This window comes from Martes martes (assembly GCF_963455335.1).
Source record: "Martes martes genome assembly, chromosome: 10".
Lineage (NCBI taxonomy): Eukaryota > Metazoa > Chordata > Mammalia > Carnivora > Mustelidae > Martes > Martes martes.
The window spans coordinates 111,130,876-111,158,741 of record NC_137898.1 but is presented as its reverse complement, the minus strand read 5'-3'; the positions used below and the strand labels follow the sequence as shown (position 1 = coordinate 111,158,741).

The window sequence follows — 27,866 nt, the reverse complement described above, 5'->3', positions numbered from 1 at the left end:
TTACAACTCTTAACTATAGGAAAGAAACAGGTTGCTGGAGGGGAGGTGGGTGGGAGGAATAGGGAAACGGCGTGATGGGCACTAAGGAAGGCAAGTGATGTGATGAGCACTGGGTGTTACATGCAACTGATGAATCATTGAACACCACATCTGAAACTAAGTCCATAATACATGATAGCTAATTGAATTAAAAAATAACTACCCTCACATTATTAGGATTAAATGTGATAGTGTATAAAATTATAGTAATTGCAGGGGCGCCTGGGTGGCTCAGTGGGTTAAAGCCTCTGCCTTCGGCTCAGGTCATGGTCTCAGGGTCCTGGGATCGAGCCCCGCATCGGGCTCTCTGCTCAGCGGGGAGCCTGCTTCCTCCTCTCTCTGCCTGCCTCTCTGACTACTTGTAATCTCTCTCTGTCGAATAAATAAATAAAATCTTTAAAAAAAAATTATAGTAATTGCAGTAAGAGAATAAAATTCCAAACACAACACATAACCTGGTGCTCAATAATGTTTAGTTCCTTTTACCTCTAAGAGCCAATTACTAGGTCAGAGAAGAACCGGCCAATGAGTACTCAATTCAATATGCTCAAAATCCAATGGTGAAATCTTTTCAAGAAAAGAAAGATGGGTGCTCTGCTGGCTCAGGTGGAGGAGTATGCAACTTTAGATCTCAGGGTCATGAGTTCAAGCCCCACAATGGGTATAAAGATTACTTAGATAAATAAACTTTATAAAGAGAGATAGAGAGAGAGAGAGAAGGAAGCAAGATGGCAGAGGAGTAGGAGACTGAAATATCATCAGGTCCCAGGAGTTCAGCCAGATAGTTAACAAACCATTCTGAACACCTACAAGTCACCAGGAGATCAAAGAGAAGAAGAGCAGCAATTCTAGGAACAGAAAATCGACCACCTTCTGGAAGGTGGTGTGGAGAAGTGAATCCAAAGCAACAAGAAGACAGACCGTGGGGGGAGGGGCCGGCTCCCAGCAAGCGGCGGAGTAGCAGAGCACAAAATCAGAACTTACAGAAGTCTGCTCCACTGAGGGACATCACTCCAGAGGCTAAGCGGGGTTGGAGCCCTCGAGGGGACAGTGTGGTCTCAGGACCCACAGGGTCACAGAAAAACCAGCAGTGTCTGAGTGTGGCAGAGCTGCCAGGGATCGGAGCTGGGAAGCCGCTGCAGACAGAGCTGAGGAGGGGGCTCTCAGCTCAGGGTTACCTTAAACTGTGATCCAAGGCACAATCGGACCACTACTCTTCGAGCAGGGACCCCACAAGTGGCAGATCCAGAGAGACACCTGCCCCTTCCTCCTATGGGAGGAGAGGCATGAGAGTGCTCGGCAGGAATCTGCTGGGTTTGGACACTCCAAATGAAGCCGTGCGCCAGAGACAGAAATGCTCGGTCACAGGCCGGGTGAGCTCGGAGCGCGCCGGAGACCAGGGAGACGGGAGGGACTGACGGCTTTTCTCTGAGGGCGCACTCAGGAGTGGGCCCTGAGCTCTTGGCTCCTCCAGGCCAGGGACTGGGCAGCCGCCACTTTCATTCCCAGCCTCCAGAGCTCTACGGAAAGTGCTCAGGGAACAAAAGCTATCAAGCGCAAACCTCAACAGATTGCTTAGCCCGGCCCCTGGCAAGGGCGGTGCAGTTCCGCCTCGGGCAAAGACATGTGAGAATCACGGCAACAGGCCCCTCCTTCAGGAGATCAGCAAGAATATCCAGCCAAGACCAAGCTCACCAATAAATGAGAACAGCTGAACTCCAGAGCTGGGGAAAGCAACACATAAAATTCACGGCTTTTTTCCCATGATCCTTGAGTCTTACAAAATTAAATTTTTTCAATTTTATCTTTTTCTTATTCTATTTTTTAACTTTTCCTCTTTCCTCTTTTAAAAATTTTTAACTATTTTATCTTATCAATACCTTTTTTTAAAAAATCAATTTAAATTTTCATTGTTAGAGTCATATTTTATCCCTTCATTGTATTTAACCTTATTTTTTGTATACAAAAAATTTCTGTATACAAAATATTTTTCGTATAGGTTTCTTTCTTTAAAACTTTGGGATACAATTTCTTCTAATAGATCAAAATGTATTCTAAATCTAGCACATGGCTTTGTTCTAGTCTCCAGCCTGATCACATTCTCTTTTATTATTCCTTTCCTTTTTCCAACCAACTTATATTATCAATTCCTATTTTAGAATCTTTCTTAATTTTCATCTTTATAGTCATATTCCATCCCTTCATTGTGTTTACCCTTATTTGTGTGTATATATATGTTTTACTTCTTTTTAAATTTTGGGAGATAGTTTCTTCTAAGACACCAGAATACATGTAAAATCAAGTGGGTGGCTCTGTTCTATTCACCAGTCTAAGATAGATAGATAGATAGATATAGATATAGATATAGATATAGATATATTATTTTTTTTAATCTTATTTTTTCCCCATTTCCTTCCCACCCTCCTTCTCTCCCACCCCCCCACCCGGGTCTCTTCTGATTTGGTTAGCATATATTTTTCTGGGGTCTTTGCCACACTTTTAGTATTTTATTCTCTCATTCGTATATTCTTATTTGGATAAAATGACAAGGTGGAAAACTCACCCCCCAAAAAGAACAGAGGCAGTACTGACAGCTAGTGATCTAATCATTATGGACACTGGTATTATGCTAGGATAAATGAGGCAGAAGAGAGAATTAATGATACAGAAAACCAAATGATGGAGAATAAAAAAGCTGCAAAAGACAGACATACAACTCTGGACCATGAGAGGAGAATTCTGAGAGATAAGTGATACCATAAAATGAAAAAATATTAGAATAATTGGGATTCCAGAAGAAGAAGAAAGAGAGAGAGGGGGGCAGAAGGTACACTGGAGTGAATTATAGTAGAAAATTTCCCTAATATGGCAAAGGGAACAAGCATCAAAATCCAGGAAGCACAGAGAACCCCCTCAAAAATCAGTAAAAATAGGTCCACATCCTGTCATCTAATAGTAAAACTTACAAGTCTTAGTGACAAAGAGAAAATCCTGAAAGCAGCTTGGGACAAGAGGTCTGTAACATATAATGGTAGAAATATTAGATTGGCAGCAGACTTATCCACAGAGACCTGACAGGCCAGAAAAGGACTGGCATGATATATTCAGAGCACTAAACAACAAAAATATGCAGCCAAGAGTACTATATCCAACTAGGCTGTCATTGAAAATAGAAGGAGAGATCAAAAGATTCCAGGACAAACAAAAATTAAAAGAATTTGCAAACACCAAACCAAACCCTCAGAAAATATTGAAAGGGGTCCTCTCAGCAAAGAGAGAGCCTAAAAGTAGTAGACCAGAAAGGAACAGAGACAATATACAGTAACAGTCACCTTACAAGCAATACAATGGCACTAAATTCATATCTTTCAATAGTTACCCTCAATGTAAATGGACTAATTGCCCCTATCAAAGACACAGGGTATCAGAATGGATTAAAAAAAACAAGACCCATCAATATGCTGTCTGTAAGAAACTCATTTTAAACCCAAAGACACCTCCAGATTTAAAGTGAGGGGGTGGAAAACAATTTACCACGCTAATGAATATCAAAAGAAAGCTAGGGTGGCAATCCTTATACAAGATAAATTAGATTTTAAGCCAAAGACTATAAGAGATAAGGAAGGACACTATATCATACTTAAAGGGTCCAACAAGAGGATCTAACAATTTTAAATATCTACGCCCCTAACATGGGAGCAGCCAATTATATAAACCAATTAATAACAAAATCAAAGAAACACATCGACAACAATACAATAATAGTCGGGGACTTTAACACCCCCTCACTGAAATGGACAGATCATCTAAGCAAAAGATCAACAAGGAAATAAAGGCCTTAAATGACACACTGGACCAGATGGACATCACAGATATATTCAGAACATTCCACCCCAAAGCAACAGAATACACATTCTTCTCTAGTGCACATGAAACGTTCTACAGAATAGATTACATCCTGGGTCAGAAATCAGGTCTCAACTGGTACCAAAAGACTGGGATCATTCCCTGCATATTTTCAGACTACAATGCTCTGAAGCTAGAACTCAATCACAAGAGGAAAGCTGGAAAGAACTCAAATACATGGAGGCTAAAGAGCACTCTACTGAAGAATGGATGGGTCAACCAGGAAATTAAAGAAGAATTGAAAAAATTCATGGAAACAAATGAAAACACAACTGTTCAAAAATCCGTGGGACAAGCAAAGGCAGTCCTGAGAGGGAACTATATAGCGATACAAGCCTTTCTCAAGAAACAAGAAAGGTCTCAGGTACACAACCTAATCCTACACCTAAAGGAGCTGAAGAAAGAACTGCAAAGAAACCCTAAACCAAGCAGGAGAACAGAAATATAACAATCAGAGCAGAAATCAATGAAATAGAAACCAAAACAGTAGAACAAATCAACAAAACTAGGAGCTGGTTCTTTGAAAGAATTAAGATTGATAAACCACTAGCCAGACTTACCAAAAAGAAAAGAGAAAGGATCCAAATTACTAAAATCATGAATGAAAGGGGAGAGATCACAACCGACACCACAGAAATACAATTATAAGAACGTATTATGAGCAACCATACACCAGCAAATTTGACAATCTGGAAGAAATGGATGCATTCCTAGAATGTATAAACTACCAAAAGTGAACCAGGAAGGAAAAGAAACCCTGAACAGACCCATAACCAGTAAGGAAATTGAAGCAGTCATCAAAAATCTCCCAACAAACAAGAGCCCAGAGCCAGACAGCTTCCAGGGCGAATTCTACCAAACATTTAAAGAAGAATTAATACCCATTCTCCTGAAACTATTCCAAACAACAGAAATGGAAGGAAAACTTCCAAATTCATTTTATGAGGCCAGCATTACCTTGATCCCAAAACCAGACAGAAACCCCATCAAAAAGGAGAATTACAGATCTTCATCAATATCCTTGATGAACATGGATGTGAAAATGTTCACCAAAATACTAGCCAATAGGATCCAACAGTACATTAAAAGGATTATTCACCATGATGAAGTGGGATTTATTCCTGGGCTGCAAGGTTGGTTCAACATCCACAAATCAATTAATGTGATACAATACATTAATAAAAGAAAGAATAAGAACCATATGATACTCTCAAAAGATGCTGAAAAAGTATTTGACAAAGTATAGCATCCATTCTTGATCAAAACCCTTCAAAGTGTAGGGATAGAGGGTGCATGCCTCAATATCGTCAGAGCTATCTATGAAAACCCACAGTGAATATCATTCTCAATGAGGAAAAACTGAGAGCTTTTCCCCTAAGGTCAGGAACACGGCAGGGATGTCCACTATCACCACTGCTATTCAACGTAATACTAGAAGTCCTGGCCTCGGCAATCAGACAACAAAAAGAAATTAAAGGTATCTGAATTGGCAAAGAAGTCAAACTCTCACTCTTTGCAGATGATGATACTTTATGTGAAAAACCCGAAAGACTCCACTCCAAAACTGCTAGAACTCATACAGGAATTCAGTAAAGTGTGAAGATATAAAATCAATGCACAGAAATCAGTTGCATTTCTATACACCAAAACAAGACAGAAGAAAGAGAATTTAAGGATTCAATCCAATTTACAACTGCATGCAAAACCATAAGATACCTAGGAATAAATCTAACCAAAGAGGCAAAGAATCTGTACCCAGAAAACTATAAAGTATTCATGAAAGAAATTGAAGAAGACACAAAGAAATGGAAAACGTGCCATGCTCATGAATTGGAAGAACAAATATGTGAAAACATCTATGCTACCTAAATCAATCTACACATTTAATGCAATCCCTATCAAAATACCATACATCAAATAAATGGAACAAATAATCCTAAAATTTATATAAAACTAGAAAAGACCCTGAATAGCCAGAGGAATGTTGAAAAAGAAAGCCAAAGTTGTTGGCATCACAATTCCAGACTTCAAGCTCAATTACAAAGCTGTAATCATCAAGACAGTATGCTACTGGCACAAAAACAGACACATAGATCACTGGAACAGAATAGAGAGCCCAGAAATAGACCCTCAACTCTATGGTCAACTAATCTTCGACAAAGCAGGAAAGAATGTCCTATAGAAAAAAGACAGTCTCTTCAACAAATGGTATTGGAAAAATTGGACAGCCACATGCAGAAAAATGAAACTGGACCATTTCCCTACACCACATATAAAAATAGACTCCAAATGGATGAAAGACCTCAATGTGAGACAGGAATCCATCAAAATCCTTGAGGAGAACACTGGCAACAATCTCTCTGACCTCAGCCACAGCAACTTTTTCCTAGACACATCACCAAAGGCAAGGGAAGCAAGGGCAAAAATGAACTACTAGGACTTCATCAAGATCGAAAACTTTTGTACAGCAAAGGAAACAGACAAAAGACAAAACCAAAAGACAACTGACAGAATGGGAAAAGATATTTGCAAATGACATGCCAGATAAAGGGCTAGTATCCAAAATCTATAACGAATTTATCAAACTCAACACCCAAAGAACAAATAATCCAATCAAGAAATGGGCAGATGACATGAACAGACATTTCTGCAAAGAAGACATCCAGATGGCCAACAGACACATGAAAAAGTGCTCCACATCACTCGGCATCAGGGAAATATAAATCAAAACCACAATGAGATACCACCTCACACCAGTCAGAATGGCTAAAATTAACAAGTCAGGAAAAGACAGATTTTGGCAAGGATGCAGAGAAAGGAGACTCCTCCTACACTGTTGGTGGGAATGCAAGCTGGTGCAGCCGCTCTGGAAAACAACACGGAGGTTCCTCAAAAAGTTGAAAATAGAGCTACTCTATGACAGCAATCGTACTACTGGGTATTTACCCTAAAGACGCAAATGTAGTCATCAGAAAGGATGCGTGCACCCGAATGTTTATAGCAGCAATGTCCACAATAGCCAAACTATGGAAAGATGTCCATCAAAAGATGAATGGGTAAAGAAGATGTGGTATATACATGTATATGTGTGTGTATGTGTGTGTGCATATATATATGTATATATATGTGTGTGTATGTGTGTACGTGTATATCTATCTATCTAGATAGATAGATAATGGAATACTATGCAGCCATCAAAAGAAATGATATCTTGCCATTTGCAACGACGTGGATGGAACTAGAGGGTATTATACTGAGCGAAATAAGTCAATCAGAGAAAGACAATTATCATATGATCTCTCTGATATGAGGAAATTGAGAGGCAGAGCAGGGTATTGTAGGGGTTAGGGAAGGAAAAAGTGAAACAAGATGGGATCAGGAGGGAGACAAACCACAAGAGACTCTTAATCTCAAAAAACAAACTGAGGGTTGCTGCGGAGGTGGGGGATAGGGATAGGGTGGTTGGGTTATGGGCATTGGGGAGGGTGTGTGCTATGGTGAGTGCTGTGAAATGTGTAAGCCTGATGATTCAGACCCGTACCCCTAGGGCAAATAATACATTATATGTTAATAAAAATATTTTTTAAAAAATTTTTTTTAAGATTTTATTTATTTATTTGACAGACAGAGATCACAAGTAGGCAGAGAGGCAGGCAGAGAGAGAGAGGGGGAAGCAGGCTCCCCGCTAAGCAGAGATCATGACCTGAGCCGAAGGCAGAGGCTTAACCCACCGAGCCACCCAGGCGCCCCAAAATTTTTTAAAATTTAAAAAAAAGAAAGAATCTAGGGATTGTGCATAGTAAAGCAACCAAATCCTTTCAAGGGACCACAGAATTAAAAGTTTCATCACTGAGCCATGGAAGCCAACTCAAGCTACTCCTCTCTTCCACTTTCATTCACTCCTTTGGTTCATGACTTCTTATCATGCCAGACTAAAAAGAACACCAATATTATGGGAATGATATGCTGAGAAACACTGACCTAAGTTGTCAGGAATTTCTGTAATTTTCTCCTGTCACTCACAATCTACAGCCACACCTTCCTCCTAACACTTCCACCCCAGGCTAATCCTTCTATTTGTAGGAGGACACTGGATCCTACATTCATCCACTGTAATCTTGGGATCTTGCTCAATTATGCCATCTATCATCTCTCTTCTAACATCAATACTCTTTTCCATGAACATATAAACATATTCAAGTGTCTGCACCTTAAAAGAAAAAAAAAGGGAGAGAAAGAAGGTCCTTCACTTAACACGTCTCTCTCACACTTTCCATCTCTACCATCATATGACCCCCAATCATAACTTAGTCTATGAAATCTGGCTAATAAATCCTCTTTTTCAATGATAATATTCTTAATTAAATTGCCAAAACCTCTACTATTTCTATCCAAAGGCACAACTTTGTCATTTTACCTGACTCTTCCCTTTTTTGGAGAACTTTACTCTTCCCATCACTCTCAGTATGCAAGCTTAAAGATTCAATCAAGAGGCTAACGAAGGTATGCCAAACTCCAACCAAAGCTTACAAGTTTTAAGAAGGTAACTGGAATCCCAAGAGACCTTTAAAAGCAGCAACTTTCATTGTCATGAAATTTGTACTCCTACATCTTTTGGGGGGGTGCATCTTCTAACAGGAATTAAATCGTTTATTAGTAGATAAAAAGTAGATGAGGATGAATTAGATGATATACAAGAATTCCAAACATCTCTGACACTAATATCTCCAACACACTTCGCAGAACAGTAATAAGTATCAGATAAAGACATTCATATGAGTCATGGGGCACACAAAGAACGAAGTGAACACAAAGAACATATGATTTCATCTTGTTAATACCACAGCAGAGACACTGACTAGCAGCAAACAGCCGGTAATAGACTCCTTCTTACTTTCTCTAAGCATTTACAACGATGTGCAAATACTCTGAAAGAAACATAGCCATGACATCTGCAATTATCCTATAAAAAGAAAAAAGCACAAGTATTTCTCATTTTCCAGGATTACTGGTAAATTTCAGAAGTCCTCTTCATAATTAATTTCTAAAAACCAAATCCATTTTCCCATTAAAATATCTTCTCTTTACAGCACACACCCAACTCCGGCTGAAAACTGTTGAGGAAGAGGTAATTAAAGAAGCCGCACCCCGATAACATTTCAGAAACCTGAGGATATTGCAATTATTCTTTGCCTGCTGGCAGTGTTCACAGATCTCCTCCCTTTTTTTTTTTTCTTTTTTTTAAGATTTTATTTATTTATTTGACAGAGAGAGAGAGAGAGAGATCACAAGTAGGCAGGAGGCAGGCAGAGAGAGGAGGAAGCAGGCTCTCTGTGGAGCAGAGAACCCGATGCGGGGCTCGATCCCAGGGTCCTGGGATCATGACCTGAGCTGAAGGCAGAGGCTTTAACCCACTGAGCCACCCAGGCGCCCCAGATCTCCTCCCTTTAATTACTCATTTCTTACCACTTGTTCTCAAATTTTCTCCCCATCCAAGGATCCCAGCCTTATATTCAAAACCTTCAGAACCTGCCATCCTTCTCCTGTCCTTCTGGGCTACCACAGCAAACTCTGCCAAGAATAATATCCAAAGGCTAAAATAGTATATAAGACAGGTTAATTCCTGATATCAACTTTTTAAAATCTAAATTAAGAACATCACACTACTTTTTGTTCATATTGCAAACTATTCTAGGTTTCAAAATCTTGAAAAGACATAGCTGATATATTTTCCAACAAACAAAATTATATACAAAGACATTTTATTTCTAAGAATAATAAGTTTAAAGATCTTGAGCACATGGACCATTTCTACAGGATGTTTTCTGCCTACTTAAGATAACTGCAGGGCGTAAACAGGACAAAGGAAAAGAATGACGTATCTGATGACAGTAAGAATGAATGAAAGGAAGGATGAAAAAGTGAAACAAGAAGAAAATGCAACTCTAACAGTGATGAAAACACTATGTATTTCATGAAAACTATAAAGAGCTCTCATAGAGAAATGAAAAAGTAACCACAAGAAATAACTAGTTAGCAAAAATAAAATAAAAATAAGGTTATAGTAATATGCCAAACTTCACCCACATTTAAAGAAATGCAAATCAAGGAACACCTCTGTTTCTGAAGTATGTACCCAACAAAGATTAAAAAGTTCAATAATGCTGTTGGCAAGGAAAAGAAAAGTCATTTGACTGGTAAGAGAGTAAACTGATTAATATAACAAAATATATATATAAAATTCTACTACTTGGAAATTATTTTGCAGCTAGATTTAATCAGTGTGCACAGACACACATTACATGACTATTCACTGCAGCATTACTGAAAGCAGGACAGATTAGAAACAACCTAAGTCCATCAACAGGAGACCAAGGAGAAACACTAACTTCTATCCTACATTTTTAGCAGAATATTAAAGAGCCTTTAAAAAGTATATACATAAAAGCTGATATAAAAAGATCTTTAAGATATACTGATGGGGGGGGGAAGAAGACTCAGAATAATATATACATTGTGAAGCTATAAAACTTAAATATCTAATTACGTTTTTTATATATAATTATATGCATTATCTCTTGTAAAACGTCACAATTCCAGAAAATGGCTAAGTGTTACATATAATTGCCAGATTAAAAACATGGCACCCAGTCAAATTTGAATTTCAGGTAAATAAAAAAAATTTTTTAGTGTAATTCTGTGCAAATACTGCAAGGGACATGCTTCCCTTTATTTGCTAAATCTGGTAAATATGTACCATAACACTCCGCAGTGTACAACCTCAAGTGCTTCAGTTTCCTCATCTGGAAAATGCAGGACTCACACTACTTTCTTCTAGTTCTAAAAGCAGTTCTATGATTTTTCCCCCTACTTCTAAAATTCACTAGTTCAAAGCTCCCTAGAATTCTAGCATTTTATAAAGAATTCAGCATATACCTAGGATAATGTTCCCACAAACTAACAGCTTCTCACAATCCTTCACTGACTCCTTCCAGTCCCTGAAAATAGGCGTTCTTCAACATCCCTCCTTGGTCTCTCACTTCACAACACTCACACAGGCGGAGGAATTTTTCTGTCTTTCCTTCTCCAGGCAATCATGGAATTCATGGAAAGCTTCTCACCATGCGAAACATCAAAATAACACACCTAACAAAAACACTGCCTTCCGGGATGTCTGGGTATCTCCGACAGTTAAGCATCCAACTCTTGATTTCGGCTCAGGTCATGATCTCAGGGTCATAATGGAGCCCTACATCAGGCTCTGTGCTCAACGGGGAGTTCGTTTGGGATTCTCTCTCTCCCAGTGTCCCTCTCCCAACTTGCATTCTATCTCTAAAAATAAATAAGTCTTTAAAATATATATATATATATATATATCTATATATATCTTCTAGTGAGTGCCTATATTATAGTAGCTCTACAGGAAACTTACAACTTAAATCCGACCTACAAATACGGAACTAGATGAAATACTGACTGTAAGACTGTTTCACATACAGCTGCAGTCACGGAAGTCAAGACGTGCAGAGTGCCCAAATGTTGGGGCAACCCTGACAATAAAGGAAATTAAGAGTCTCATCCTACCAACAGGCGAGGACAAGAAATAGTCTACCTTTCGGAATACCTGGAGTAAAGCCTGGGCAATTACATATGTAAACAGTCTTAGACATTCTCTAATCCCTGTCGTGTTTATCCAGTCAACACAACTAGATCTCTCCTTTGGTTTCCTGGGAACAAAGCCCTGACTTGAACCAGAGCCCATGTGAGTGGAGCTCCCATCACTCGGTGCAGGTTTTGCCAGCTTCCTGCCGCTGAAAGCTATACACGGTGCTTTATAATCCACAGCTTCAGACGCAACTGTTAACAGAAATAATTTACCAGACTCATGACCCCAAACTACAATGCTGATATCTATTACTGCCACTACTGAATTCATTATTTCCTAAAACCTCTTCCTTTAGTGTCCCATTCATTTGGTGGTATTTTTAAACATATTTTGATGATCATTCTAGTATAAGCTGATCATTATCCTTTGGACTCTTATTTTCCATTCATGGCTATCTCCAGTAAGACCAGCTCCATAAAAAAAAAAAAAAAAAAAAGACCAGCTCCATAGCTAAATCAATTTTTCCTACGTTTGATCCCACTCAACCTCCTGTTCTACTGACCCAGCCTGTAGGTAAGATGAACAAGTTCAAGATAACACCAATCAATGTCACCTATTTTCCTAATTACCACAGATACAACCATTACCCTATCCATATCTTCCTTTTAAAATGCTAACATCTTTAAAACCTGTCAACTGTCAAAGGGGATTATTTCTTTCTCTGAAAAAGAGTCACCATAATTCGTGGTCCCCCCCACCCCCCCCGCAGGATCCTTCATATATCCTATTCGCTTTATACGTGCGCTATGGCAGCATATTTTCCTTCAATCTCCCAGACCTCCGCTCGGCATGCAATATTTACAATTAAGATTACACTTAACAATGGAGCAATTTCCTCTGAAAGCAATATGGTAGCAGTAATACAGTCTACCAAAATACTTCCTGTAGCATATCCATTTAAAGGGATTATGAACTCCATTTTTTAGACTGCAAAAAGGCAACAAATTTTGAGCTAATACAGCTACCAAACACTTCTTCCATTTGTTAAATAAAACTGTGAAATGCAATGCAACCCATAAAACAAAGCTACTGATTTGTTAAATGTGCATATTTTATCTCTTCCACAAAACTTAAGAAACAGAAGAACATAACTCATATCAACTTAATAGCTGATACTCTGCAAATACAGCTCATTTCTTTGAATCCTTTGCAATTTACTATTCATTCATCAGTTTAAAAAACAAATGACAAAATACCTGGCAAATGGAGACTTCGTGTCCCATAGATGCTCTTTCTTCACAGAGTCATCTCTCAGGCTTTCATCTGGTGATTTTTCTCTCATATCTTCTGAAATGTGCCCACAGTCCACATCAGCCTTAGTTTCTAATGATCTTGCATATGAACATTTCCTGTCTCCTGCTCTTCCGTCCGACTGGCTCCATGATGAAGAACTTTCTTCACAACTGTCCGTGGGTTTTTGAAAACCACGACGCACAGAATCCTGAGCAACTAGTGCTGAAGAAGAACTAGGTTCAAAATTTCTGCCCTTGCTATGAAATGAGAGTTCTTCATCATCAGAGGGTCTTAAAAATTTAGGTTTCAAATTTTGCAGAGAAGAAAACTCTTCATTTTGCCTTGGATTGGATTGTCTTCTACAGGTTTCAAACCTATTATCTTTTTCACCACCACTAGACTTACCTCTACTGGTGTTGTTTGTAATATCTGTTGAACTATATCTATCCCTTAAATTTTTATTATATTTTACCAAGTCTGATTTTCGAGTTTCTTGACTACTTTGTGCTTTATCGGAGTATGTTGGTTTCCTCCACCGTTCTCGTTTACAATCTTCTTTTGTGGATGCAGTTTTTTCAGCTTCTTTTAATTTCGACTGAAATATTTCCATTGACTACAAAGGAGAGAAATTAAACAAGATATATAAAATTTTAAAAGGTTCAATGACTTGTACCCCCATATGCCACTGTACCATGATATACTGTCATGTGGCACAATAAAGAAAAACCCAACAAAGGAGAGAAAAGACCCATACAATCGTCATAACTGATAAGGGCTTAACTGTGCCTGCTCCGGATTTGTACGTTCAAGTCTTAACCCCTAGTACTCAGAACATGACGGAGTACTAACCCCTAGTACTCAGAGCATTTAGAGACAGGCACTTGAAAGATGTGATTAAGTTAAAAGTTCCGTTGGGTCCTAATTCAATCTGATGGATATCCTTAAAAGAAGAAGAAATTTGGAAATACAAAGACACAGAATAGATAAGCACACAAGGAGAAAATCCACATGAGAGACACATCTAGAAGGCAGCCATTTACAAGTCATAAAGAGAGGCCCCAGAAGAAATCAAACATTGATCTTGGACTTCAATTCTCCTGGACTGTGAGAAAATAGATTTCTGTGGTTTAAGCCACCTAGCCTATGAAACTTTGTTATGGCAGTCCTAGCAAACTAAATATACTACCCTAAAATAAATGCTTTAAAAAATGTGATTAATCAACAAAAAATTGCCAAATAATGAAAAATATCTGGTAAGTCAAAGAAAATCCACTAACCCAAATGCCCAGCACTAAAACAAAATATAATACAGAAAACAGTGAAGACATCATTTCTAAAAAATTAATTCCTACTGTCATTCAAGAGGCTGCTACAACATACGCTAAAACATAATAGACTCTCATGAAAAACAAGAGTTCAAGAACAAGAAAAACCTGTAAATGAAAACTATGTGTCCAAACCATGCAGATATAGTGAAGAGAAGAACAGAACGTATTGAATCCAATACTAATTGATTCAACACTAGCCTGGGAATTCTCTCCACTTAGCAAAAGATGGTAAGTAAATGTAATAAGAAAAAAAAAGACATAAGGACAATTAATTCTACACAGTCTAACATGCACATGTGAATATTACCAGAAAGAAAGAGCAAAGAAAGAAGCAAGCATTAATAAAATAATGATAGTAATAATAATATAAGAAAATTTGTCCAGCTAATTTTCTAGGTATCATCTGGTAGCCTTAGGAGAGGGGAGAAAATGAAGCATATTAAGACTCAAAAATAAAAAATTCTAATTCCTAGGGTGCCCAGGTGGCTCAATCAGTTAAGCTCTTGGTTTTGGACTCTTGGTTTCTGCTCAGGTCACAATCTCATGGGTTGTGACATCAAGCCCCAAGCGAGTCTCTGTGCTCATGGTAGAGTCTGCTTGAAAATTCTCTCCTTCTGCCCGCCCCCCCCCCATTCTTGTGCATGTACTCTCTCACTCACTCTCTAAAATAAATCTTTACAAAAAAAAAAAACAAAACACCTAATTCTTGAATCTCAAAATTCATACTTCACAAATATTAAATCAGAGAAGGCGGTAGTAAGTATGAGATGTAAACAGATGGAAGTAGGCAAATAACACATTACCTACGAAGTAAACGTAAAACTGTTGGGACACCTGGGTGGCTCAGTCATTTGAGCATCTGACTTTTGATTTCAGCTCAGGGCATGATCTGAGATTGAGATCATGAGATTGAGCCCCATGTCAGAGTCCGCATTCAGTGCCTACACTTCTCTCTCCCTCTGCCCCTCCCCTCCACTTTTGCCCTCTTCCAAAAAAAAAAAAAAAAGTAAAACTGTTATCAATTCTTTATCTCTAATACTAAACACTATAAGCTATAAGATAATGGAGTAAAGATCAAATTATGAAAGAAAAAGACAAGGCAATAATTCTATACAGAATTCAATTCACAAACTATCCTTACCTGGCAAGGACAAAAGAAAGTCATGTTCAAAAATACAAGGAATCCGAAAGCAAACATTTACTAAATAGGTGCAGGGGAAATCACTCAGGATCATTAAGCCAAACCACAGGGCACAGATGGTTGAAAAAAGGAAGGAACACTAAAAACCAAATGGTAAATGTAATAGTTAAGTCTAAATAATTGTTCTTGTAGCTGAGAACTGTCAAGAATAAGATGTATATTTTTAAAATGGACTATAAACTGGAATTAAAATTTCAAATTATTTAATTTAAGGAAGCAAGTGAAAATGTAAACACAGTGGTCCAAAATCTTCGGGATACAGCAAAAGCAGTCTTAAGAGGGAAGTATATAATAGCAATAGCAATACCTGAAAATGCAAGAAAAATCTCAAGTAAACAACCTAAAGGAGCTAGAAAAAGTACAACAACAACAACAAAACCAGCAAAAGGAAGAAAATAATAAAGATTAGAGCAGGTATAAATGATGTAGAAACAAACAAAACAAAACAAAACAAAAAAACCCAGAACAGATCAATGAAACCAGGGGCTGGTTCTTTGAAAAAATTAATAAAATTGATAAATCTCTAGCCAAACTTAACAAAAAGAAAAGAGAAAGGATCCAAATAAATAAAATCACAAATAAGATAGGAGAAATAACAACTAACATCACAGAAAGACAAATAATCGTAAAAGAGTATTATGAAAAACTATATGCCAATAAACTGGACAACCTGGTAGAAATGGATAAATTCCTAGAAACATAAACCAAAACTGAAATAGGAAGAGATAGAAAACTTGAACAGATGGGATAACCAGCAAAGAAATTGAATCAATAATCAAAAGATGGCTTCACGAACAAATTCTACCAAACATTTAAGGAAAACTTAATACCTATTCTTCTTAAACTATTCCAAAAAAACAGAAATAGAAAAAGAAGGAAAACTTCCAAATTCATTCTGTTAGGCCACATTCCGAATACCCAAACCAGATAAAGACATAACTAAAAGAGAATATACAGGCCAATATCCCTGATGAACACAGATGCAAAAATTCTCAAAAACAAACAAACAAAACAAAACCCCAACAAACCGAATCCAACCATACATTTAAAAAAACCATTTCATCAATCAAGTAGAATTTAATCCTGTGTTGCAAGGGTGGTTCAATATTCACAAATCAATCAACAGGATACACCATATTAATAAAAGAAAGGATAAGAGCCATATGATCATTCCAGTAAAGGCAGAAAACGCATGACCAAGTACAACATCCATTCATAAGAAAAACCCTCAAAAAGCAGGATTGGAAGGGACAAACCTCAACATAATAAAGGCCATATATGAAAAACCCACAACTAATATCATCCTACATGGGGAAAACCTGAGAGCTTTTCCTCTATAGCCAGGAGCAAGAAAAAGATGTCCACTCTCACCACTTTTATTCAACATAATACTGGAACTCTTAGCCACAGCAGTCAGACAAGAAAAAGAAATAAAAGGTATCCAAATCAGCAAGGAAGAAATAAAAATTTCCCTATTTGCAGAGGACATGATACCATTATCTAGAAAACCAGAAAGACCAAAAGAACAACAAAACTGCTAAAACTGATAAATGAGTTCGGAAAAGTTGCAGGATACAAATCAGTGCACAGAAATCTGCTGCATTTCTATACACCATTAATGAAGCAGCTGAAAGAGAAATTAAGGAATCAATCCCTTTCACAATAGCACAAAAATCAATAAGATACCTATGGATAAACCTAACCAAAGAGATGAAAAGACCTGTACTCTATAAACTTTAAAACACTAATGAAAGAAATTGAAGACAACACAAAGAAATGGAAAGACATTCCATGTTCATGGATTGGAAGAACACATACTATTAAAATGTCTATACTACCCAACACAATTTACACATTAAATGCAATCCCTATCAAAATACCAACAGCATTTTTCACAGAGCTAGAACAAACAATCCTAAAATTTGTATGGAACCACAAGAGATCCCAAATAGCCAAAGAAAACTGGAGGCATCATAATTCTGGACTTCAAATTATATTAAAAAGCTGCAGTCATCAAGACAGTATGGTGCTAACACAAAAACAGGCATAATGGATCAATGAAATAGAACAGAAAACCCAGAAATGAACCCACACTTATACGGTCAATTAATTTTCAACAAAACGGGAATGAATATCCAATGGGAAAAGAATTCTTTTCAACAAACAGTGTTGGGAAAATTGGACAGCCACATGCAGAAGAATAAAACTGGACCATCTTCTTACACCATACACAAAAATAAATTCAAAATGGATTAAATACCTAACACCATAAAAATCCTAGAAGAGACCATAGGCAGTAATTTTTTTGACACTGGCTGCAGTACTTCTTTCTAGATATCTCTTCTGAGGCAAGGGAAACAAAAGCAAAAACAAACTATTGGGACTACAACCAAAATAAAAAGCATTTGCACAACAAAGGAAACATTCAACAAAACTAAAAGGCAACCTATGGAATGGAAGAAGTTATCTACAAATGACATATGTGATAAAGAGTTAGTATCTAAAATATATAAAGAACTTATTAAACACAACACCCAAAAAATGGATAGTCCAATAGGACTTTAGGCAGAAGACATGAATAGACATTTTTCCAAAAAAGATATATAGATGGCCAACAGACACATGAAAGATGCTCAATACCACTCACCACCAGGGAAATAAATGTGTGTGTGTGTGTGTGTGTGTGTGTGTGTGTGTGTGTGTGTGTGTTTGGAATATTACTCGGCCATCAAAAAGAATGAAATCCTGCCATTTGCAATGACATGAATGGAGCTAGACAGTATTATGAAGTGAAACAGATCAGTCAGAGAAAGACAAATACCATATGATTTCACTCATAGTGGAATTTAAGAAACAAAACAAATGAGCAAAGGAAGGAAAACAGAGATAGAGAGAGGCAAAACAAGAAACAGACTCTTAACTACAGAGAATACATTGATGGTGACCAGAGAGGATGTGTGCGGGGGGAATGGGGGACACAGGTGATGGGGATGAAGGAGCACGCTTGTTGTATGAGCACCAGGTGATGTTGCAAGTGCTGAATCACTCTATTGTAACTTGAAACTAATATTACACTGTATGTTAACTAACTGGAAATTAAAGGAAAACTTTAAAATTTTTGTTCAAATTATTTCAACAAAATCTGAGAGGTGAGATGGGGGGATCAAAACACACTGAAGTTATTATCTTAGCCTAGGCAGAGATAATCCATAACATTACAATTTTTTAATTATTTAAAAATATAGATTTTAATGCTTCTTAAATTGAGTAACAACATGAATAGAACAGAAATGATGGTGGGGAGGGGATATTTTCCTAATGAAGGCACTGCCTCAAAGGCACTGCTTTTCCTTCTTATTGAGACATGAAACAGTGGCATGTCTACACTTAGTGGCTTCTTAGATTCAATAAAATAAAATATTCAAAAATAATTCAATAAAATATAAACAACAAAAACAGCAATGACCACAATTTGTCTAACACTCATTATATTACATTACTTCCTTTACATCATTTTTTGTAAAGATTTTATTTATTTATTTGACAGAGAGAGACACACAGCGAGAGAGGGAACACAAGCAGGAGCAGTTGGAGAGGGAGAAGCAGGCCTCCTGCCGAGCAGGAAGCCTGATATGGGGCTCAAACCCAGGACCCTGGGAGCATGACCTGAGCCAAAGGCAGATGCTTAACGACTGAGCCACCCAGGCACCCCTACTTTACATCATTTAAATGGGTTCCAGGAGACTACACCTAGGTTTGAATCTACTGACTATCTAATCATGGTGAAGGTAGTCAGCCCGTGTGTGCCTCAGTTTCCACATTTACAAAACAAGAATAATAGTACTGCTGGGGTAGTAAAAGAATTAATCATACATGAAGCACTTCAACAGGGTCTGGCACATGAAAGGCATTCAGATTTTCATTAACGTTCACAACAATCCTATGAGGCTGATATGAAATCATGTTTTCATAATGGGGGAAAAAAGCACAGCAAAAGAGTAACAAAACTTATACTGAAATTCAGGACTAAAGACTACACAGCCAACGTTTTTAAAGACTATCTCAAAATGCCTCATTCTGTGATTTCTAACTATTCTAAAATATTAAAAAACTATATCAAATTTCACAATTCATATAATAAACGTATAATAACCTCTACTATCAAAATTTAATAAAAATAACATAAAAGGAAAACCAAAGGCCATACACATATACAAATGAAGATATAAATTCAAAATAAAATATTAACAAAGTTTATCTGGTAGCATATTAAAGGAAATACTATGATCAAATAGGAGTCATTCAAAGAATTCAAGAATGGTCCAACACTAAGAAATGAGTTAACACAATCACCTCATTAACAAGTAAAAGAAAGGGGCGCCTGGGTGGCTCAGTGGGTTAAGCCTCTGCCTTCAGCTCAGGTCATGATCTCAGGGTCCTGGGATGGAGCCCCGCATCAGGCTCTCTGCTCAGCAGGGAGCCTGCTTCCCCTCTCTCTCTGCCAGCCTCTCTGCCTACTTGTGATCTCTGTCTGTCAAATAAATAAATAAAATCTTAAAAAAAAAAAAAACAAGTAAAAGAAAAAAATCAAATCACCTCAAAGGATCAAAAAAGTTACTACATTTCTAATTTAAAAATAAAAGCAAACAAACAAGAGAGAACCCCTGACTAAACTCTGAATGGAAGAATACTTGCTAAAGATGATAATCTTCATCTGAAATGCACTGACAGCATTTTAAATGGAAAAACAAGAAAACTAGCTTCCGGTGCTTTTATCAAGGTTCTAAGATTCTATTTCAAGAGGACAAATAAGATCTAATATTATAATACTGAGGGCAAAAAAGCAAAAGTAATCATCATTTGTATATAACTATCTTCCAGATGACCCAATTGAAAAAATTAGATTTAATGACATGAGTTTAGAAAATGGGCATTTTAGCACCAACAGAAAGCCCAAGAACATAAAGGAAAAAAGATTCAATACACAAATGGAAGAAAATTTTTTTAAACCTTAAGGACCCACGCATAACAACTACACAGAGAAATTTACTGAAAAGCATAAATTAAACTTGAATAGAGAAATATCCAATATTTTAGGATGAGATGACTCAACATTATAAAGATATTAATCATACCTGATTTACCAATATATTTAGTTAAATTTAAATCAAAATTCCAAAAAAGATCTGTAATTTATGATGAATTTTGGGAAAATGTTTGTTTCTGCTGAGCCTGAACTTGACAAAATGATTCTAAATTTAACAACAAAGAAATGTAAAAATGAAAAGCTAATTTTTTAGTGACAAAAAAAAAAAAAGACTTACCCTGCCACATAGTAGGTGTTCACTACTTACCTACTATCTGCAAGAGTTACTGAAAACTACATTAATTGTAAGAGTACTACACTGATTCCACAAAACAACAGAAAAATCAATGAAACAGATCTGAGAGTCGAAGAACCAGACTTATTTTATAATAAATGTGTCATTTCAAATCAGTGGGAAAAGATTAATTTAGTCAATATACTATAAACAACTATGTGAAGTCTTTAGAAAAGTTAGAAGCCTATTCTCAACATACACAAATATAAATTCCAGGAAGATTAAAGATATGCATAAAAATAAAACTGAACCAGTACTCAAAGTAAATACAGACATACATTGTTATGATTTTGGGGTGAAGAAGGTTTTTTCAATGAACTACAGGAAGAATAGTAAGTTATGAAAGGAAAACCTGATGGACTTTGTTAGTTAACAATATTCAAAACTTACCCATAGCAAATATACACAAAGGAAAAATGAAAAATGTGGAAAGGAAAACAAAGAAAAAATGAAAAAAAGGAAAAATGCAAAACTAAGAGAAAAATGTGAACAGACTTATTAAAAGATCTTAAAGAAACCAATGTCCCAAAAGAAAAATGGGAAATACTGCCAACAATCAGTTCACTTAAAAATATAAATGGCCATGGGGCGCCTGGGTGGCTCAGTGGGTTAAAGCCTCTGCCTTCAGCTCAGGTCATGATCTCAGGGTCCTGGGATCGAGTCCCGCATCGGGCTCTCTGCTCAGCAGGGAGCCTGCTTCCCCCTCTCTCTCTGCCTGCCTCTGTGCCTACTTGTGATCTCTATCTGTCAAATAAATAAATAAAATCTTAAATATATATATATATATATAAATGGCCAAAAATATATGAAAAAAATATCAATTCACTAGAAAACAAATGTATAAAAAGCAATGAAAAAAATCTGTTTATCAAACACAGTAGCAGACTATAAGGAATGATAATCCTACTGTTGAAAACCATGTGATAGAAGAGTCATTTTAATGAAAATATAATTTGCTAAACTTTCTTTTTTATTTTTTTTTAAAGATTTTATTTAATTTGACAGACAGATATCGCAGGCAGGCAGAGAGAGAGGAAGGGAAGCAGGCTCGCTGCTGAGCAGAGAGCCCGATGTGGGAATTGATCCCAGGACCCTGGGATCGTGACCTGAGCCGAAGGCAGAGGCTTTAACCCACTGAGCCACCCAGGCGCCCCATTTGCTAAACTTTCTGTAGAGAAATCCAGCAATATATATTTCACTTCAAGTGTCTATATCCTTTAAAGTAACAATTTTGTTTTTAGTAATTCATCTTAAGAAAAACACCTGGGCATCCGGCGGCTCAGTTGGTTAAGCCACTGCCTTCGGCTCAGGTCATGATCCGGGAGTCCCACATCAGGCTCCCAGCTCTGTGGGGAGTCTGCTTCTCTCTGACCTTCTCCCCTCTCATGTTCTCTCTCACTCTCTCTCAAATAAATAAACAAATAAATAAAATCTTTAAAAGAAAAAACCTGGTAAGTATGCAAAATGCACTGAACAGAGATTATCAGTACAGCACTATTTAACAGGGGGAAAAAACATAAATGTCCCTCCACTGACAATTAAAAAATAAATACGCAGTGAATCTACACAAATACATATTAAAATACTAAGAGGTCATTAAAATGTATATATTCACCGACTTCCAACTATGCCTAGATTAGTAAGTGAAAAAAGCAGAATGTATTCTATGAGTCTACCTTTATAAAATTATTTATTTTAAAAGTATGTAACAAACAAAAAAATCTGGGAAACTATATACATTAAAACTTAACACATTCTCTTTAAAAAAAAGAATGATTTTTCTCTCTCGCTTTTTTTTTGCCTGCCCGTATTTTTGAAATCTTACTTTCTAAACCTGCTTTTTTTTTAGAAATTAAAAAGAAAAAGGTCTTTACTAACTACTAGAATACAAAGATTATTCATACATGGTAAATGGGGGAGCTGGTTCTAAAGTGTCATGTAAAATATCATGGTTCCATTGTTTTAAAAGTGTGTGCATGTATGTGTGGGGGTGTGTGTGTATATATTTAAATATATGTTATAAAACATTTTTATATATGAAATATATATGTTACAAAATAATATATTATAAAAAATATATTTTTAAAAAACCTGTTATGTTGAAAAACTCTGGATATTGGAAAACTCTGGAATATAACATCTCTGGAATAAACAAAAACTCTGAAATATATCAAAATTCCAACAGTGCTTATCTCAAGAGGTGTGCCACAGAGGATTTCCTGCATTATTCAAATTTTCTCACAATGAAAAAATGTTATTTTTACATTAAACACACATACTTAAATTGTACATACTTAAATTTTATATTTATCATGTCAATAAAAATATGCTACAGAAGTTTATATGATTAAAAAAAGGAAGAAAATGGCTTCAGCAGATGATAGAGATTTAACATCCATTTCATTCAGAAGAGCTTCATGGCACAAATCACTGACAGAGTAAAAGACACTTACTTTCCATTGAAGTGTAAATATAATACCTATCTCATTGATACCAGTACTCACCCCATATCTTTCAGCCACAACATCTTCAAAATTTCTATTCTGTTTCTCAGCTTGTTCCTTCATTCTTTGGTAAGACTTCCTCAGCCAGCTTAGTCCACCATCTTCTACTACTGAAACTAAATTCCAATACTGAATGTCAGTTATACTTTCCATGAGGTTATAACAGAATCAGTATTTACTGCTTCTGTAATGATTTCTAAAATATAAATTAGATATTTTTCCCAAAACATATAAGAATCATAAGGGCATTTAAAACTCAACATATTAAAAAAGTAAAATAAAATAAAATTCAATATATTATTTATTGTTTTTATTTTTTTAAAAAGATTTGAGAGAGAGAGGGGGGGGGGGACAAACAGGAGGGACAGAGAAAGACGGAGAAGGAGAGAATCTCAAGCAGCCTCCATGCTAAGCGCAGAGCCTGATGCAGGGCTCCATCTCACGACCCTGAGATCACCACCTGAGCCAAAACCAGGAGTTGGATGCTTAACTGACTGCACTGCCCAGGTGCAGTGCTCTCAACTTATTATTTATAAAACCATTATGCAAGGTGCAGATTTTAAGGACTGAGGAAGGCAAAAATGAAGCTATCCTCAAAAAACCTGCAGTCTAGGAATTAGAGTGTAAGAGTATGTAAGTAGTAACAATAAGGATAATAAGTAACAAAAAAATTTTTTTAAGGTGTAAGTAATGATAGAAAAAATGAGAGCGATGAATTATTTCTAAATGGGAGGTCAGGGAACAATTTACAGACCAGGCTTAAGACAATGAGTGGGACTTCTATAAACAAAGATAAGAATAGGCAGGGCATTCCCAGAAATAAAGAATAAAAGTACACACATAGCAGGGAAAAAGCTACCTCAGATACAGCAAGAAGAACAAATAAGGAAGTTACAGATGGTAATACTGAAATGTGTATCAAAACAAATTATTCTATGCAGTCATGATCCCCAACTATGAAAATCTGAATGCCTTCAACAAACTTTATTAAGCACTTCTATTTCCGTCTACACACATCACATTTTCGATATGCATAAAGAAATCTAATCAATTACTTAAGTCAAAACTCTGTTCCTGATTTTCCTTGTACAAAAATAGGATTGCCTTGGATCACTCCAGTTCTAAAATCAACAAAAACACACAAAGACACAAAAGACATGTGTAAGAATCTTCATAGTGGAAAAGTCTGCAGTTAACACCAGCTCTGAAAACAATCCAAATGTTCACCATCAGTAAAACGGACATATAGCATAAATTATGATACATTCCTAAAATAGACTATTATACAGCAATGAAAATCAATGACTATACCTATACATAACAATGTGGATGAATCTGAAAATATGACCACAAGCAGCAGGAACCAAAAAGGGAGCAGACTACTTACTATCTGATTCCAGGAAAAACTGACTTTGGTGCTAGAAACCAGAATAGTGGTCAGCCTTCTGACAAGAACACAGTGACTAGAAAGGTCACAAAGGGAGCTTTTTGGGATGCTAATAATATTGTTTCTTAAAAAGTATGCTGATGATACAGATATTCACTTTGGGAAAAGAATCAGTCAGTACAGTGAATGATTTGTATACTTTTTTGCATGTGTTAAATTTTAATAAAAAGTTTAAAGAAAAAAAAAGATTTTTCATTCCTCTAATTCCAGTCTCACTCAAATCTCAAAAATTTGTCTATGCTAAGCAATCAGAATCTTCTAAGATAATGGGTCTTTATTTACAGGTCTAAAATACTTTGTACTTCAAAACCTAGATCTCGGGGCGCCTGGGTGGCTCAGTGGGTTAAAGCCTCTGCCTTCAGCTCAGGTCATGATCCCAGGTCCTGGGATAGAGCCCTGCATGGGGCTCTTTGCTCAGCGGGGAGCCTGCTCCCCCTTCTCTCTCTCTGCCTGCTTGTGATCTCTGTCTGTCAAATAAATAAGTAAAATCTTTTAAAAAAAAAAAAAAACAACAAAACAAAACCTAGATCTCTAGTTAACTCAATGATTCACTTTTCTTTCAAGCTGATTTTGCTCTTGCTCTCTTTTTCTTATATTATATAGTCTCTGAGTTCAAATTTAACGAGGCAATTAATGAAGGAAGCTAGTCTAAATCCTCAATTTACACAAAGAAAAGCCCACTGTCATTAATACCTATGTTATTGTTATTGTGTAGTCCCAGCTACACAAGTTCAGAGTTATCTAGAAACTGATAAAATACTGATGGGCAGAGTGAAGATTTCCTGTACAATCACCAATATATCAACATAGTTCAGAGAAAATCACCAATATATTAACATAGCTCAGAGAAAAAAAAAATCTCAGAGAAATAGGAAGACTTTTACTCTTGTGTTAACATTTATCAAGGAAATCAAACAAGAATAAAAATTTTCAGTGAATTCAATTATGAGTAAAATTCACAGTCTTTGGAATTTTTTTTAGTTGACTGTATGTTCTATTTCAATAGTCTTATTAATCTTATAATTAGAGATACAATAATAAAATATTTTTAACAGGAAAATCATCAGATATTTTAAAAGCCAATAAAAAATAATAATTTACAGCACCATTCACCATGAAATTCACTTTAACAAATATTTAGCAAATATTTACTATGAATATGAAAATGTGTTGAACATAATAGGAAGTAAAAATACGAATAAAACACAGTTCAGTGCACACGGTGTGGCCGTGCCAGGCTCCGGGACCGGCTGCAGTCCCTCGGGCCCGTGCTCTTCCAAGTGGTTTGGGAAGCTCCCTTCTTAGCACTTACAACCACCTCTGATTCTGTACATCCTGCAGGATTGTACTGGTCTCCATTCGTATTCTACCTGGGCTGCCCTGACTGCCTCGAGAGTCACTTCTGCCTTCCCGTGACAAAATGGTGTGCTAACTCTTAAAAACCAAAGCCACAGTAAACACATCTGGGATGGATAGTCATCGTCTCCTAGAAAAGGTTGCAGAACCGAAGGAAAAGATGACGTTGATGCGTACTTGCTGAGATTCACAGAGGAAGATTCTGAAGGACAGAAAATGGATCGAGAATCAAAGCTTCTGTAGCAGGGTCCAGCCCTACTGCCAGCTGCAACGGCAGCGGCCATGTCATCAGTCCTCGAGCGAGAACACCTTCAGGAATGGATGGGAGATGGCGTTTACTATGACTACCTCTGGGCTGATTTTCTAAACGATCTGGGAAGCTATTTCTAGACAACGTGAAACTAAGGAGCCTTCTGTCCAGGTTTTAGAGCTATTTGCCTCAAAACCCTGTTGTAGCTTGTCAATTTCATAAGCACTTATCTCTGAAAACATCTTTTACTGTAAATTTAGGTTAAGAGGCAATATCCCGTGAATGCTCTGATATTAAAACGCACGGCTGTTATGAAAATACAAGAGCATTTAATGTTGCCTACTATTATTCCCACATGGAGCATGTGTTAGGTGAAGACTGAGAAACCATTCTTTTCTTACATAAAATACAGGTGCATACATATTCTGTAGGCAATATTCAGTAACTGAATGGGATCACATACAATTTATCTTTCTTTTTTCATTTCTAAACTAGACTTAACCAGGTAATAATAAAAGGATGATAAAACATCAAACATTCATCAAAATGCTGTTTTTTCATATTTTGCTTTATACCATACTTTTGCTTGGGAGCTTATCATATTATTTACCTAATAAAGGTGTTGTACTAACTCCTAAGGATAAAAGGTAAGCAGAAACAGCCACTCTCTACCCGCACAGAGCAGATCATCTCATTAGAGATGGGCGTTTCAATAACCTTGGGAATAAATGTGCCATCACTACTGGAAGCCAAGGGACAGAGCTACCAGCACATGCAGGAGCTCACAACCCTGGTCTGGGGGTCAGGAAAGGCCCCTCTGAGGACGCTCACTCTGAAAGACAAGTAGGAGTTAGCTAGGTAATGGAGAGGAACCTGTGCAAAGGCCCTGTGAGCCCTGTAAACAAAGGCCTGCAGGAAGAGCACCAGCCGCCAGAGATCAGAGTGTGCAGGGCTGCCCGGCCTCCTGAAGGCTATTTGTTTTTACCCCAAGAACTATGGGATGCCCTTGAAGAATTTTAGAGAAGGAGGCCTACTGACAGCACTGGTCTACTTTCTGAGAACCTCATTACAGTTGTCTTGTGGAGGATGGGTTAGAGGGGCAGCAAGCAGACTGCAGAAGGGCTGGAAAAGGCAGAATCAAGAGATGACATGGCCCGGGGTGGTGCACAGAAAAGGGGACTTGGTTCAGATGCGGCTACCAGACGTTTTCTATTCTTTCCATTCTTTTTTTTGTTTTTTTTAAAGATTTTATTTATTTATTTGACTGACAGAGATCACAAGTCGGCAAAGAGGCAGGCAGAGAGAGAGGAGAAAGCAGGCTCTCCACGGAGCAGAGAGCCCAATGTGGGGCTCAATCCCAGGACCCAGGGATCATGACCTGAGCCGAAGGCAGAGGCTTTAACCCACTGAGCCACCCAGGCGCCCCTATTCTTTCCATTCTTTCCATTTAATGCTGCATAAAGGACATTTCCCATTCAAACTATTTTAAGCAAGAAAATTCTGATTTGCTTTACACTTTTGAGTTGCAAAATCTGCTTCCATAAGCAAGGGTGAA

General features: G+C 37.1%; 1 protein-coding gene across 2 annotated transcripts in view; it reads right to left on the bottom strand.

Moving 5' to 3' along the window:
- Positions 1-27,866, bottom strand: part of CWF19L2 (CWF19 like cell cycle control factor 2) — a 134,473-nt gene that overhangs the window by 81,452 nt on the left and 25,155 nt on the right. For both annotated transcript variants that reach the window (XM_080815180.1, XM_080815181.1), the window contains exons 7-8: positions 23,259-23,374; positions 12,808-13,457 (exon numbers count right to left, since the gene is read on the bottom strand). In XM_080815180.1, coding sequence (XP_080671306.1) covers positions 12,808-13,457; positions 23,259-23,374 — 766 coding nt within the window. The remainder of the gene's footprint in view (positions 1-12,807; positions 13,458-23,258; positions 23,375-27,866) is intronic.